The 14983-nt window shown below is 40.5% G+C and overlaps 2 protein-coding genes across 5 annotated transcripts; both read left to right on the forward strand.

Annotated features, from left to right (window-relative positions):
- The first annotated feature begins 239 nt into the window (after positions 1 to 239).
- On the forward strand, positions 240 to 3416 carry trmt10a (tRNA methyltransferase 10A). The gene is made up of 7 exons (XM_044021405.1): positions 240 to 706; positions 1201 to 1375; positions 1445 to 1516; positions 1600 to 1674; positions 1944 to 2093; positions 2206 to 2311; positions 2862 to 3416. Exons 1-7 carry the CDS (start codon positions 501 to 503, stop codon positions 3044 to 3046), a joined length of 969 nt encoding a protein of 322 aa, XP_043877340.1. The 5' UTR covers positions 240 to 500; the 3' UTR covers positions 3047 to 3416.
- Positions 3417 to 3661: 245 nt separating this feature from the next.
- Positions 3662 to 12395, forward strand: spata6l (spermatogenesis associated 6-like). 4 transcript variants are annotated; one of them, XM_044021400.1, is made up of 12 exons: positions 3662 to 3853; positions 4356 to 4493; positions 4678 to 4726; positions 5419 to 5460; positions 5558 to 5682; positions 6032 to 6124; positions 6884 to 7144; positions 8044 to 8143; positions 8339 to 8385; positions 9026 to 9159; positions 9721 to 9814; positions 10797 to 12395. In XM_044021400.1, exons 1-12 carry the CDS (start codon positions 3806 to 3808, stop codon positions 10863 to 10865), a joined length of 1200 nt encoding a protein of 399 aa, XP_043877335.1. In that variant the 5' UTR covers positions 3662 to 3805; the 3' UTR covers positions 10866 to 12395. The 4 variants fall into 4 exon arrangements, with proteins under 4 accessions (XP_043877335.1, XP_043877336.1, XP_043877338.1 ...); XM_044021401.1 differs by having other exon boundaries at positions 9026 to 9141; XM_044021403.1 differs by having other exon boundaries at positions 3662 to 3731.
- Positions 12396 to 14983: the final 2588 nt, after the last annotated feature.

A 14983-nucleotide genomic window follows, 5' to 3' on the forward strand; every position in this document is an offset into this window, starting at 1 on the left:
TTATGACAATAATCTCAGAATTTTGATTTTTTTTTTCCATTCGAATTTTGATTTTTTTTCCCAATAAGAATAAAGTCAAGATTTATGGCCTTTCCCCCCTCAGATTTATTTCAATAAGAATTCTGACTTTTTTTTTCTCAGAAACACTAATTTAATTTATTTTACTCACGTTTCACGTTTGTGTAAAATAATATAGTATTTGTTGTATCATTTGAACGCATCTGACGCACATAAATGACGTCACTGATGCGCCATCATCACAAACCGTACATGTGGGCGAGTCGCTAAGTCGAAGAACTTGTTCATTTTTATCTGGTTCGCGTGTTTAAAGAGTGCAATTCGATGTTCGGGTGATGACGTGTGTTTGAATGAGTTGTAAAGTGTAAAGTAAAGTGAGGGAATTGTGTCGTTAAATGCAGCCGCCGGTTTGCTCTTAGTGCTAGCAGGCTAACCCCTCGCAGCTAGCTGACAGGAGTGAATGCTCCACACACACGACGTCGATGATGGCTGATGATGATTCAGTGAAAGAAGAAGAAGAAGAAGAAGAAGCTGCTGCAGCTCCGCAGCGAGATTCTAACGGAGCTGACGAGAAGATTGTGAGCAGCAGCGGAGGAGGAACCGCTGCAGAAAATCAAACTCTGTCCAAAAGACAGAAGAAGAAGCTGCTGAGGCAGCAGAAGTGGGAAGAAGAGAGGGATCTGAGGAAGTACGTGTCATTATTATTATGATTTAGTTTAACCACATGCAGCTTTATTTTTAAATAAAGGACTGTCAACTAATCATCTTAGTTCCTTAAAGTTACAGTAACAGTATCATCATAAACAAGGCCAAACCATTATGTATTAATTTATATATTTACAGTGTATGAAGTACCTTAAAGGGATACTTTAAGGTACTTTAAAGTACAAGTATGTTACCAGGAAATGACTTTGGTAGAAGTTTAAGGCACTTTTTGTAATATTACTTAAGTATTAAGTCTTTATAAGTATATGATGGGTCATTGATTAGTGAAGAAAATGCTCTCGATTGTTTATGAAATAAAAATAGGTGTCTACGGTTCTGCCCACATTTTTAAGGACACAGTACAACGTCATAGTAAGTCATGGGAATATTTTAGAAGGGTTAGTGACTTAAAATGAGGAAAGCTGTGTTGGTAATCATGACATTTCTCATGACAAGTGTTGCTTGTTGTCACTGCAGGCAGTTGCGTAAAGAGAAGAGGCAGCAGCGTCGCCAGCAGAGGCAGAATCAGGAGGAGGAGAAGGAGCACGGTGGAGACGCCCAGAGCGCAAGAAAACGCCTCCGTCGGGACGTGACACCCAGCTCTCTGAGGCTGGTGGTGGACTGCGGCTTCGACAGTCTCATGCTGATGAAGGTGAGCAGCTGTGGTAATGTGAAGCGAGGCACCGCGTATACTGAGAACTCACAACATTTTCCTGTGCAGGACGTGCGTAAACTTCACAAGCAGATCCAGCGGTGCTATGCTGAGAACAGACGGGCAGTTCATCCGGTTCAGGTTAGTGACCAGTGCTGGTCAACACATACACGAGCAGAGCGGGACACGTCTGATCCTTGTAACCGCTTCTCTCGCTTCTCCAGTTTTACCTAACGAGCCTGGGTGGACAGCTGAAACAGAGCATGGATGAAAAGGACAAAGGATGGGTGAACTGGAAGGTAAACACAGCTGAAGTACTTTGTCATGTTGTCACTGAAGTGTGAGGCGACTATTACAGTCAGTTTCCAGACAAAAAGGCCAAAGATTAAGATGCAGCCAGGTTTTCAAATGTGAGATATTTCCTTTAAATCCACAAGGAAAGAACTAGAGTTGGATTTTGTCAGATTCACCTGGTTATGAAGATAAAGGAAAGTAGATATTGGCCCTAAAAATACCCTCCTATAAAAATATATACAGCTCACAGACATTTGTCCTTGTCTGTTTTCAGGACATCCACATTAAAACTGAGCACTACAGTGAAGTCGTGGCTAAAGAGGATCTGGTTTACCTGACATCGGACTCTCCCAATGTGCTGGAGGAACTGGACCATAACAAAGCGTACGTCATCGGAGGCTTGGTGGACCACAACCACCATAAGGTCTGTCCCACTCCGCTGCTACTAGTTTTGATGGGGACGGACCATGTGACGATCACGTCCCGTTTTCCTTGGTTTGTGTCGCACAACTTTTCTGTTTTGGTTTCTTCTGCAGGGAATTACGTTTGAGAAGGCGAAGGAGCTGGGGATCCATCACGCTCAGCTTCCGCTGAGCAGCTTTGTCAAGATGAACAGTCGTAAAGTTCTGGCAGTCAACCATGGTAAGTCCGTCTATCAGACCAGTACGTGAGTATAGTATGTGAGTCATCAAGTGGATTTGAGGGCAAACAAACCTTTAAAATCCAATTCCAATATAGGAAAAACATCTCTTTTGATACTATATAGGTAATTTGGCAATATTTTAAGACTAAAATTTAGATTTTTATGTCAGGACTCAAGTTAAAGGAACAACACGCTGACGGCAACATTTGGTTTGGAGCTCCAGGTGTCACAGGAGGACTCAAGTTTGTGTAAACCGCATGTTGGCAGGAAAAGCTGCTGCAAAAATGAACAGCGTTAGTACTGGTTTCAATCGACTGTTTTTTCACAGTTATCCACCGTCTTTACTTTTTATGAACACAGCCCTTGAAGAGACGAGTTGCCTGGTGTATTTGCCGACAGGAACAGCACCACTTCCTGCCAAAATGGCTTCTTTGCACCTCTAATTTCTGCTTGATGGGATTGCGCGACATCCTCTGCCACAGCGCTGTCTCAAGACCCTGTCAGGTTGTTTTACAGCTGGTTTCAATGATGTTGTCTTTTGTCTTGCAGTGTTTGAGATCATCCTGGCGTACATGGAGAAAGGCAGCTGGCAGGAAGCCTTCTTCACCGTCCTGCCTCAGAGGAAAGGAGCCGTTGCCGTCGAAACGGGAACGATCGCTCAGGAGAAACAGGACAACAACTCGGACTCGGACCCGGACCCAGACTCACCGGAGCAGACGGAGAAAAGAACCTGATGCTGAGCACAGATGGACAAGACTCTTTAACGTCGGACAGAATAGGAAATAAGCAAATGTGGATTTATAATAATGATCATATTTAATTTTGTTTTATACTAGATATTTATTTAAAAAATGTGCTCAGTGCCAGTTCCATTGCTTATTTTAGTTAGACTGCTGATGTAAATGATGAAAAGATTTCAGTTTTGCAGTTTTTTTGCAGAATATAAAATTGTCATCATATCCTAGAACTGGAACAGAGGTTACTTTTTTATTTGAATTTCATTTTTAAATATAAATGTTTTTGCTTGGAGCTGATCACCACAGATATCAAACCTGTGCCAAATGGACCCATTTCATGCAAGATAAAGTCAACATGTGACCATTATTCCCACTTGTCCTTAAATTCCTGGAATATAATGGAATTTTCTGATTTAATATCTATTTATTTACATGATGTGACATGCAGTATCTAAAGCAGCCACAGGGGGGCAGTCATATCCTACACTGGATGCTAGAGCCAATGGGCTTTTTTACTCTCGTGACATTTTGTAAGGTTTCTGCCGGAAAACAACAAAAGCCACAAAAAATGGCGGGGAGTACGATGTATTTTAATGCATTTTAGGGGGTCAATATGGTTAGTGAATGACGGTCGTGGTTGGCCTTAACTACAACCGGAAGTTGTGGTTTCCGTGGTAACAAGGTAAGTTGACCGGAGAAGTGACACTTGGAAGCTGCCGCCAATTTGCGTGTTTTCACCGCAGACTCTTGAGCCAAATGTCCCGAAAAGCACTGAAAGTGTTGGTTGAAGTAAAGTTCAGAGCGGTAAGATTTGACTGTTTTTTTCTTTTGCTGATTTCACCATCAATAAGCGACTCAAGTTTGACACGTCGAACGCCAGTCTTCATTCGGAAAGTCGTATTTTTTTTATTTCACCGTGTGGCCAGCGAAAACACGCGTTTCTTGTCGACTTAGTAAAGAGAGTGCATGAACCTTCAAGAGTCACTTAATAATTCGGCATTTATCTCATGCAGGCAATGTGTGTTAAATGTCTTACACTTGTCAACATTTGTTTCTGGGTGCACTGAATTATGCAGTGTATAACGACATGCATGTAATATAGAGAGTTATAGTTCATTGTTGATATGGATTATTTTAATTTTGTACTTGTTTACACTTCTTCCCAACTAATAATAATACTTATTCATTTATTTTCATTGTGAGGTTGGAGTGAACCCTAAAGCAGCATCTTCATCTCCTGCCAAGTACTGACAAACATCTTAAACTGAACATATTTACTGTATGTTTGTCCATTTTTCTTTGTCAGGTTTCTTGTCCTGGGGTTCATTTGCCAACCAAGGATGACGTGAACCTCAGCATGTGCTTCATGGGACAGTACCGTCAGTCTCAATGTCTCCCTGCTGTCTTCCCTCTGCTCTTTCATGAGAAGATGACCTTTGAAAAGGCAGGTCCTTACTCTATATTGTAATAAACCCTTTTACTTATATGATATGAACTTCTCTTTGAGAAATTATAATATATGCCTGCATATAGCTACATAAACTCTGTTTGTATTACTCTACAATCATGTCAGCTTCCAGAAATGTTGCATGCTGATAATATTTGTGTATATAAATGTGTGTCTGTAGATTTTCAGGCATGCGGTAGACCCCGGAGACATAGCTGTGATGCTTGAGCGTAAGTCGTATTCACTCATGTACAGTCGCATGTGTTGTATTAAAGTGATTAATGCAGCCAATCATATTTTTGCTTCTCTGGCGTACACTGTTCATTGTGGCTCTTGTAGTCAATTTTATTGAGATTTTTATTTCCCCTTTTTATTGCAGTTGCCCAGTCTTTTGAAACGAGATAAAACATTTTCAAAACATAATCTTAGATAAAGTTTCACTCGTCTTTCCATATGGGGACCCACTTTTGAAAGACACATTATCAAACCACAATATAAATCATCACAGGAACCAATTTGTGCATAATGTAGTGACTTTAATTTACAGTCAGAACGGTAACACCTAATATCAATTTGAATTTGTATACAAGTCATTTCCATCATATTTAAATCATGGACGCTTCAATCTTCACTAAAAGGTCGCAAAATCTCCCATGACCCATGTGTTTCTTTTTTATATTAAATAATAATATTATTATTATTTTTATTTTTTAAGACATCCTTAAAAAGGAATCAGCAGGTGATTTTAAGAAATTGTCCCATAATATCCTTGTAGAGATTAGATTGTAGATTTACTATTATTATTATTGTAATTATAATAATACATTTTATTTGTCACCTTACATACAAATGCAAACATAAAAATAGAATACAATATAATAAAACATAATATTATTTCAACGTGACATGTCTTTCTTCTCAGACGAGATGGTCAGAATTGAACTGGTGCAGATGTGTCCTCCAGGTGAGACGCTGTATATTCACTGTCACTGTTGTTCTTTGTTAGAATGTCTTTTTTTTTTTTGATTGTTTGATTAATTAATGTATGTATTTTTTTGCAGCTGGAGACACTCTGGCCTGCTTTGAGGAAGATGCTCGACAGTTCTTGTTCCCAGAGCCCAAACTGGTTCCTTCATTCTCTGGAGTGGACCGAGAGGTTCTCATGACCCGAGCGCCTTACTTTCCAGTAGGTCCAGCTTTTTCATACACTACCATAAAGGTTATAGGTCAGTTGTTTTTTTTTTATGAGATACTTGGACATCGTCGGTGCGTCTCTGTGTGCTTCTTGTGCTAAGAAGGTTCTGTTAACTGCTCACTCTCCCACAGAGGGAGATGTAAACAAAGAGATAAAGGTAAAGTGATCATGTGCATGTTGATGTTGACAGTTTCTGTCATTGACACCGTCTTTACAGAAACATCTTCTGCTCTGTCATTATCGTGGTAAAAATAAGTGATTATTTTAAAACCATTAGTGCTATCCTTTCATTTTATTTATGTGATTAAATAAAATTCCTCCCTCTCTGTTTTTTCCTCAGGGAATTGCTCCGAGGTTGGAGTTCTCCACCAAAACCACCATCATTGAGTGCTCAGCTGATGCCCGGGTCAACGTTTACCCCAATGTAGTCACGGTAAAGATCACCTTACGCGGCTGAAAATATTAAATTTGCATCTGAGGTGACCCAGTCGCGCCGTCGACACTTTTATCTCAGCATTAATATTTAGCATATAGTATTGTGAACTGTGTGGTTTGTAATAAAATGCATAATTTACGTGACATAGCCGCTGCAGAGTAGTTCAGACTCTAATATGCATGAATAAGTAAACTCTGTTTTGGTTGAGCTTAAATGTTCTGTTCCACAGTAGAAGCAGCATAACTTCACTCCCGGTGTCCCTTGTGTGTGGTCCTTGAATTTAAAGGTGCAGTGCGTAGAATCAAAAGAAATGTACAGCCTGAATATTAAGGATCGTTGTGTTGTTGTTATCCTCAAAAGAGTTGTTTGTATTAAATGGGGAACACAAGCTTTAGTGGGGAGCTTTTCGTTTTGATGCAACTTTAAAGCCATCATAAGTAAGGCTGAAGCAATTACTGATTTTTTTTCCCCTGCTTCTTAAATGTGAATATTTTCCAGTTTCTTTGCTCCATGTAACAACGAAATCATTCAAACTGAATCATTTTGGTTTGTGGACAAAAACAAGATGTTTGCAAACATCGTCATTTCCAGGTTTGAGGAAGAATAATCAAGATTTTTCAGCATTTTATGGACCAAACGATGACTGACTTCAAGAATGATTATTATTCGAATTGCATCGACACGTGTAGGTCTAGGAGAAGGTTTAAGCCGAGTGCTGTTCAGGCTTTTTGAGACACCCAAAATTTTTGCTCCCAGAGGCCCACGATGAAGAGGAAGACCAAGCGCTCCAGCAGATTCAGGACCTCCTCTCCTCAGAGGAACCAACCTCAAACAATTGGAAGGACGCAAAGTTTCAGGAAGAAACGAGGCGACGCCACCACCAGCAGCTCGCTGCCACACGTCCCCAGATCCCAGTCCCTGTCCCCGCTGAGAGCTCATCATCGTCTGTCCCGTCTCAGTCTGGACTCTGCAGCACCGGTCTCAGCTGACATGGATGCGTCCTGCACCTCCCAGCCTGTAGGTACACACACACAACACAGCTGTGTTTAGATTGGTTATCATTTTTAGCCAGCAGATGGCAGACAAGAGCTCTCAGCAAATATCTACCTTGTGGTGTTAATGAATGGTTTAAGCGTCAGCTGGACTGTATGGAAGTAAATATGTCTCACTAGATTTTTAAATTTGAATTTCTTTCACTCTATTTTGTTTTCCATTAAATAATGTACTGGAATTTTTTTCCCTATGAATTTAACTCCTCGAAATTTCAATAAATATGTCGTATTCACTTACAAGTGAATAAAATGATCTACGTTTAAAATGTCACTCTGCTCCTTGTCAGCATCACAGTCACGTGACCGACAGAGCTTGGTGTGATTGGCTGAGTGTTGGTTCGATTCCAGTCAGATTTGATATCTGGTGGCCCTGATGTTGAATCTCAATTTTATACATTTATTTTTTTGCCCATTGAATTTCCAAATGTTTTGATACTAAAAAATAAAAGTAAAAATCATACATTAAGAATCTGAAGAGTTGAATTCAGAGGCAACGAATTACAATGCATGATTTTAATGCTAAATGTGTTTAAAATTCAAAGTTTTGTGACACAAAGGTCATTTCATAGGTGCTTAAAATGATTTGGGGTGACATGGTGGGAGAGTGGCTAGCACTGTTGCCTCACAGCAAGAAGGTGTGGGACCTTTCTGTGTGGAGTTTGCATGTTCTCCCCAAAAACCAAAAGTCCAATTCAGCGTTCACAGAAACTCTTGCCCCCAAAGCCTTTGAGGCTTTTAGAGGAACATTTAAAATGACGTCTACACCACCGCGTACAGGCTTGAGCGCGTAAAAGTGAAAACGCGTGGCTACTGTCTGACCACGTTTGCATATGTGTGTGTGTGTGTGTGTGTGTGTGTGCGCAGACGTTGTCCTCATGGCCCGGAGCCACACGAGGAGACTCCTCCCACAGCTCCACAGTGTTCACCAGCTCCTCCTCACCTTTGATCAGGTCTTCATCCACAGGTAAGAGTTAACGCTGCTTCAGGGTCAGGTTGTCGGTCTCCAAACAATGTCATCCTAACTGCTCATTTAAAAAAAAAAAGAAGAAGAAGTGAAGAAGTGCACTGTGAAAAAAAAACAAAGATGATGACGTTGTGATGATGAAATACTTTGTTATCTGTGTGCTGTTAACAACTTACCTGTTTGTTTTTGTTGTAGTGCGATTCTCTCCCACTGAGAGAAGAAGATCAGTATCCAACGGATTGGTACGGACATTTTTATTTTTATTTTCTCTCACACTCAGAAAGTCAGCTGAGCTGTAGTAGATTTAAAATACAAGCATTAAAAAGATTGGTTATCCCTTCATGTGTGGTTTTCTTTAAAAATGTCTCTAAAAAATATAAATAATACACCGGTGTTGCCCAAAGTGTGGGCTGCAGCCCCTCTGTGGGCCATTGAATGTACTACAGGTGGGCCATGATTCATTTTTCATTTCCAACAAAATAGTTGTATAATTGTATGAATTAAATTAAGGCTGAAACAATAATCTATTATTAAATTAATTGTCAGCTATTTTTGATCATTAGTCGGTTTTAGTGATTTTGAAAGACTTTGTACAAGTTTGCTGATTTTTCCCGCTTCATAAATGTGAGTAATTTCTGGCTTCTTTGCTCCAGAATCCATAAGAGGCACAGAAGTGGGCTTTCTGAGTCATAATAGTGAATCCTTTTGGTCGCGTGAACAAACCAAGACATTACCTGTCATAATAATCGCCCGCTGAAGTGTGACACCAGCAGGATTTAAGTCGGGGAAAGTGCTGTTCTAACATCTCTGCAGCTGCAACTCAGCTTCACTCCTCCTAACAAATCAGAGCAAAGTCACGACTATTTCTGCTTCCTTTGATAGTCTGGAGGAATATCTGAAGACGGCTCCAGCTCCTCGGAAGCGCACGACTATCGTCGCGGTCCTGAACCTTCACCGCGGTCGCGGCCTGACAGAGAACAAGCCACACACATCAACAGGTCCGTTTTATTGACCAGGTTTGGAATGTTAACATTCTCTGTAAATCATAAACTCCACCTGCTGCTTTTTTTTCTTTTTTTTTATTAATATAACACAATCTAGTCCACTACTGAGCCCTTATCTCACTGCTACACCTTTGCGAATTACTAATCTGTATAAACATAAGAATCACAGAGTGGAGGAGGCGCAGGAAAGTTTACTCGATGCATCCAGATGAATGTTCTTATCTGTTTGATTGTGTTGGGAATTGTTTATCTTCGCATTAAGGAAAAGTATCTTCATTCCTCGCGTTCCGTTGACATTACATGCTGATAATCGCCCCTCCCGTCGCCTAGCAACAGTGTCCTGACAACTTTTGCAACACCAAGCATGTCATGTCCAAAACTGCCCTTTAACTTCTTGGTAAACACATATTGTTAGCTCAGTGCTAGAGGGAGCCGTCCTTCAACTTGAAGGTTGTGGGTTCAATTCCTGCCTCTATCGCACTCTTCTATTCTTGATGACCACTCAGTGCTGCTTGACCCATTCACGCATTCATTTCTTTAACCTCAAATCTCACTTTGACTGTGATTGTCCAGGTCTCCGTCCAGCTCTCACGGAGAGTGGGAGCAAGTCAACGAGCGTGTGCGAGGACTCCTCACGACGCCGAAAGCCGTGCGCCGACTCCTCTATGTAAGTCAGGGAATGCGTGTAGTTACCCCTAAATGTTAGCTACCCCTTGTTACAGTGGACTTTTGGGACCTTGTCATTATATTGACACGTTAGCGCCAGCGTCTTCGCGTTAGCGTTATTTTGCGCAAATGTTACTTTAAATATGTTTTATACTGTTCAAATTTCAAATGTGACACGCAAAATCTGGTGCTTGTGTACAACGACAGTAAGGCTTTTTGTTTTTCTTCGTTTTAAATTGTTAATACACTATTTTAACATGCAGTCCATTGTAAATAACTTACTCACAGTACATTTTCTGGCCCCTTTATGGTTAAAATAAGCAAAAAGTCCAGATGGACATTTTGAGGCGTAGGTGTTAAAGGGTTAAAATAAAAGTATTTGTGCTTGGTCGATTATTTCTTTGTTGTAACAGTTGCTTCTTTGCAATAAACCTGATACAGTTGGAAAGCTTGTTAATTTCCCTTTAAAACGGTGCCACATCTGTAAGGAAGAAACGGCCGTTGGTTGAGCAAGAGTTGAGTATGTGGATTGGAACCAAGAAAAACACAACACAACAGACACACATTTCCCAAATTCCACTGTAACAAGGAGGCGCAAAGAAAGGGAAGAGTAGTTTATTTGTAAATGATTATTTGTCATCTTAACTGAATGGGTATCATTGTGCCCATATGAAGAATCTGCATGTCAACCATATTTTCAGTGACACAACTTGCCTGTTGTGCTTCTATTTTTATTCAATTTGTAGCTTCTTTTTTTTTTAAACTTCCACACAAAAAAACTTCGCTGATACCAACTCTCAAGAAATGAAAGAAGTCGCTGCAATTATCCAGTGAATTATATAATTCAGAATTGAAAGTAAACTGACATTAGTGTAGGTAAAGCTTTTGTAGTTTAGTAGAAAATGAACGGCCCCAGGAGTGTACTTTAGTATCAAAGACTGACGCTATATAATCATGTAAAAAATGTTGTTGTTGTGTTTCAGGGGGCCTCGGTGTCTGAGGTGGACCGAGTGTTGGCCAGAAGATCTATTTCTCCAGGTCCCCCGTGCTGAGAGGTCAGGTCTCCACGTTTTATGTGACTCGTGCGTCATTTTGGACGATAAAATATTCAGGAAAACACAATTATGCATTTAAAAAAGACTCGGAACAACTATTGCAAATTTAATTAGATGAATTATTAATTGATTTATACACTTACGGTATGTTTTAGCTTATTTTTAAGTGTATTAATCCTTTTCTTTGCCTGTTGAGGGCATGGAAGCAAAATTATCTCGGGAAAGGTCAAAGGTCAGTGAACCAGCAAGTTTTGATATAACTTTTAGGGACTAGAAACATCCAGATGTGGCTCTGATGTGTTTGGTTCCAACTAATGATTGTTCCTACCATAAAATATTATTATTATTATTGTCTATCAAGTTAAAGTTATAGAGATAATAAGATAATCAGTTAATAGGATAAACTGAGCTGTCGTCCAAAACTCATCAACCCTTTATATCGCGTTTGAACTCATGACCTGAACTTAAGCCACCAACCCATCTGCACTCCTAACCCTTTAAAGTCCACTTTAAAGAATTTAAGGGAGAATCTGTCACCAGGAATCAAATACAATGTTAAAAGGATGTTTTTACTTGTGTATATTCTGCGTTTTTCTTACCTTTACCGTTTTTCATATACACTGGTTTGTCTGGTTTCCAGACTATCCAAACATCCAAAGTCCTCATTGTCAATGCACACAGACATATAGATTAAATAACAATACGCATGTTATTCTGTTTTTATGTGAACAAGCAATCTCCCGTTCGCTTCTTCCTCCAGGAAAAGACACCGCACTCCACTTTTACACCAATCCAGCCGTAAACACTGATTTTTAAATGCAGTGATCATGGCACACGTGCAAAAAAATAACGTTTCAGCAGCGAGGCGGGAGGGGGGTGGGGTTTTGACGTCACAGCGTCTCCATATCGTTAATCTGTCAAGCTGATATTGTCGAGTCCTGCGATAAATCACCGGAAGGCCTATTAAAAGCAAACCGTGGCTCAGCGTGAACGCCGCCGTATATCAGGGGAAAATGGCCGCTCACTGTGACGGCGCAGCATTAAGCACCGGCTCCACCGGGAACATTGTGATCTACTGCAGAATTGTCTGCTGTAACGGAGGCGTGTCATGTCGCGGAGGCCTCGGTGGCAGCACAGGGGCTTTACGGGGTCAGTTTTAACATAAAGCCTGGAATAATTCCATGAATAATAGACGAGTGTAAAAGCAGCAGAGGTCGGTGATTCCAGATCAGTCTTAAAATCCCTCGTTGGAAAGAAGCAGCTGAAAAGACTCAGATTTCGGGTTTTCGGACAGAAATCCAACTGTCAAATCACAGTAGTGTCACTTCAGTATGTGTATATATACATATATATGTATATATATATATATGTATAGTGTGTTTTTATCATGAATTTGACCTTATGTTATTCTCCTTTTATTGTTTTATTTAGTTCTAGTTTATGTTTCGACTGCAGTGACTGCTTTCCGTGTCCTGTGTAACTGTGTTGTGAAAGGTGCTGTGGTAAATAAAGTTTTTTTTTTTACGATATGGATATTTGTGGTGGAGCCGAGTTGGACCACCGTGCCACCGTTTAGGACTTTCTCAAATCTCCTTTCGTGAATAAAAGCGTCATCAACACAGAGAATGACAGCACAGTGGGCAAGGGTGTCGTCACGTGGGACCACAGAAGACATCAGAACACTCTTTGAACATGATCACTTTATTGATAATTACTCTGAAAATAGATTGAAGTTTGAGTTCTCAACACATGACCATAAATCAATCAAAACGTGTGCATGATAACTTGGTTAAAGATGAAGCCAAAATATAACATTTTAGCATTTTGCAGCGGCTCACTTTTCTTTGTGCGAGGCTTTTTAAACATTGCAGCATCATTCGCTCATCATATCTTGTCCAGGCTGGTAAAAAGCTATTGTTTTATTTAAACAGTAACCAAATGACCTCTAAAATTAGTATTGTTCACTGACAAACATAGTATAGTAGTGTGCTGTAAAGTGTTGTGGCAGTTTAATTTGAACTGAAATCAACAAGTTTGTAAAGCTCTCTCACTCCTGAACCAAAGTCCATGGAAAAAATCTGCATTTTTCAGCACATGGAGACACAGACCTTCCTGGTCTACTGTTGCTTTATTGGCTAAGTTTGTGTCATTCATGTTCAAATGAAAGAAGGATATCAAACACTAAAGTCATAAAATGTAATCTCGAATCACTCACAGAGGCAGCGGTGAATGAACAAATACGTACGTGCTGTGTTGTAAAATCCTAGGTTTTCTTAATGGACTTTGGTGCAGCGGTTTACAAAGTGACAAAAACTACATTTTGCAGCCAGAAAAGTCTGTGCACGTATTAATATATCTTAAGATATCATAGATGTAAGCAGGCGTCGGGTTTCATAACTTTATAGCTTTATTCAAAATGAGTTTTCCTCGTGTAACTTCTCTGTTCTCTGCACATTGACAAAGATATTAAGCTCACACTTAAGCGATGTGGGGACAAACCCAACTACTGAATTGTATCAAGAATATGCCACATGTAGATTTATCACATAATTATGCTGAGCGTGGCTTATGGAAGGATGACCTGCTTTAGTTTAAAATCAATATCTGTTTATTGTTGGCATGATGGGGACATACACCTTTGTCAGACCATGGCAATAACTGCAAATATTTAATAATAACTCAGGGTTTTTCATTATCCAGTAGCCCGTACAGCAAGTGTTCCGATGTTTTCGAGGCTTTAGCATTTTGAAGGGACGCTATAATACTTCTCCAAGTTTAACGACCCGCGGCGGGCGTTTGATTTGAATTCACCACTGGCGATGACACAATTCCTTTTTCAAAAGCTGCTGTGGCTATTTCCTCCGGATGATATACTTCGTCTTAAAGGAATACAATTTGTGAGGAAGACTCCGTGCTGAGGTCCTGCTCACTCAGCAGCCATGTTTGGCAGCGAGTCCGTGCACAAGTCACTTCACAGCTAAATGAGCGGGGTGGGAGAGGAGGGGGAGGAGGGGGACACTGCGACACTCTCACTTCTCCACGCTTGCAAGTTTTTCAACGACACGAGGACAAATGCCATGACAAGTCATGTTATGGGGACGTTAAGTCTTCATGTTGGCGTGACGCGCTTCCTAAGTGCTGTCTGCACCTGCAGCTTCGTTGTGAACCCTAAACTTTGCACACGGTACTGCACACAGTGGCTCTTTTGCAGAGGCCAGCCCCCAGTTTGAGAGCCACTGCTTTAAAGCTGCAGTAGACAAATTGTTTTTTTGCCATTATTGATCGGTAATATCATGAAAAACGTAAACTGTTTACAATCAATTACAAGGCAGATTTGAGAGAGAGAGAGAGAGAGCGCCTCCTATTGGCTATTAAGCAGCTGTGTGTGCATGTCCATTAAACACAATAAAACTGCCCCTTAAATTAAGCATGTGCATCTCCCTGTGCTAATCTGGTGGGAGGGGCTTAGAACAGATAGCCTTCATTTCATAACGTTAGCATTCAACCCCCTGGAGATTAGACTATTTTTTCAAGTGATCCTGCCGTCTACAGATTTTGTGGACTTATCCCAGTATACAAGCAGTGTCTGCTCCACTAGGGGGCGAAAAGTCCCTTTTTTCGGTGTCCGGTTTAGCGCTCGGCTCGGTTTTTAGTTCCCAGTCGTCCCTACCACCCTTTAACTTAAAAATATCCAATTCTTTAAACTGACGGAACATAAAAACAGTCTCGACAAATGTACCAGCCTGAATATTGCTATGTTTGTGTTGTTGTAGTAGTACCGCCTTCTTTTCGTCCGACTGAACCGCCTTATTTGACTCCGAGTTACATTCTGTGGGACTTCAGTTACGCAAACATGTTCCTAGTATTTTAAAAGTGCAGTAATAATCAGACTAGCTAACCCATCGTCTCAGCCCTCGCTCAAAAAAACAAGGCCAACACGTGTTTAGCTCAGAACGTGAAACTATTCCTTCAACATACTCAAAGGTCTTGTCGTCTTTGACTAAAAAAACGTCTAAAAACAGCTTCATTTTGTTAAGACGAAAGCTTGCCATGCGTCTGTGCGGCAGCTAAGCTACGTAGCATCTGAACGTAGTTCAGTCGTACAACATAATGTG

The sequence above is a fragment of the Solea senegalensis genome, linkage group LG3 (assembly GCF_019176455.1).
Source record: "Solea senegalensis isolate Sse05_10M linkage group LG3, IFAPA_SoseM_1, whole genome shotgun sequence".
NCBI lineage: Eukaryota > Metazoa > Chordata > Actinopteri > Pleuronectiformes > Soleidae > Solea > Solea senegalensis.

What these genes read in the sequence shown, in the direction of transcription:
- trmt10a (XM_044021405.1), top strand. Translation starts at nt 501, where the DNA reads ATGATGGCTGATGATGATTCAGTGAAAGAAGAAGAAGAAGAAGAAGAA. An exon ending in GGGCAGTTCATCCGGTTCAG is followed by an intron (nt 1,517 to 1,599) that starts GTTAGTGACCAG and finishes TCGCTTCTCCAG; the next exon opens with TTTTACCTAACGAGCCTGGG. An exon ending in AAGGATGGGTGAACTGGAAG is followed by an intron (nt 1,675 to 1,943) that starts GTAAACACAGCT and finishes GTCTGTTTTCAG; the next exon opens with GACATCCACATTAAAACTGA.
- spata6l (XM_044021400.1), top strand. Translation starts at nt 3,806, where the DNA reads ATGTCCCGAAAAGCACTGAAAGTGTTGGTTGAAGTAAAGTTCAGAGCG. An exon ending in TTGAAGTAAAGTTCAGAGCG is followed by an intron (nt 3,854 to 4,355) that starts GTAAGATTTGAC and finishes TTTCTTTGTCAG; the next exon opens with GTTTCTTGTCCTGGGGTTCA. An exon ending in GATCAGGTCTTCATCCACAG is followed by an intron (nt 8,144 to 8,338) that starts GTAAGAGTTAAC and finishes TTTTTGTTGTAG; the next exon opens with TGCGATTCTCTCCCACTGAG.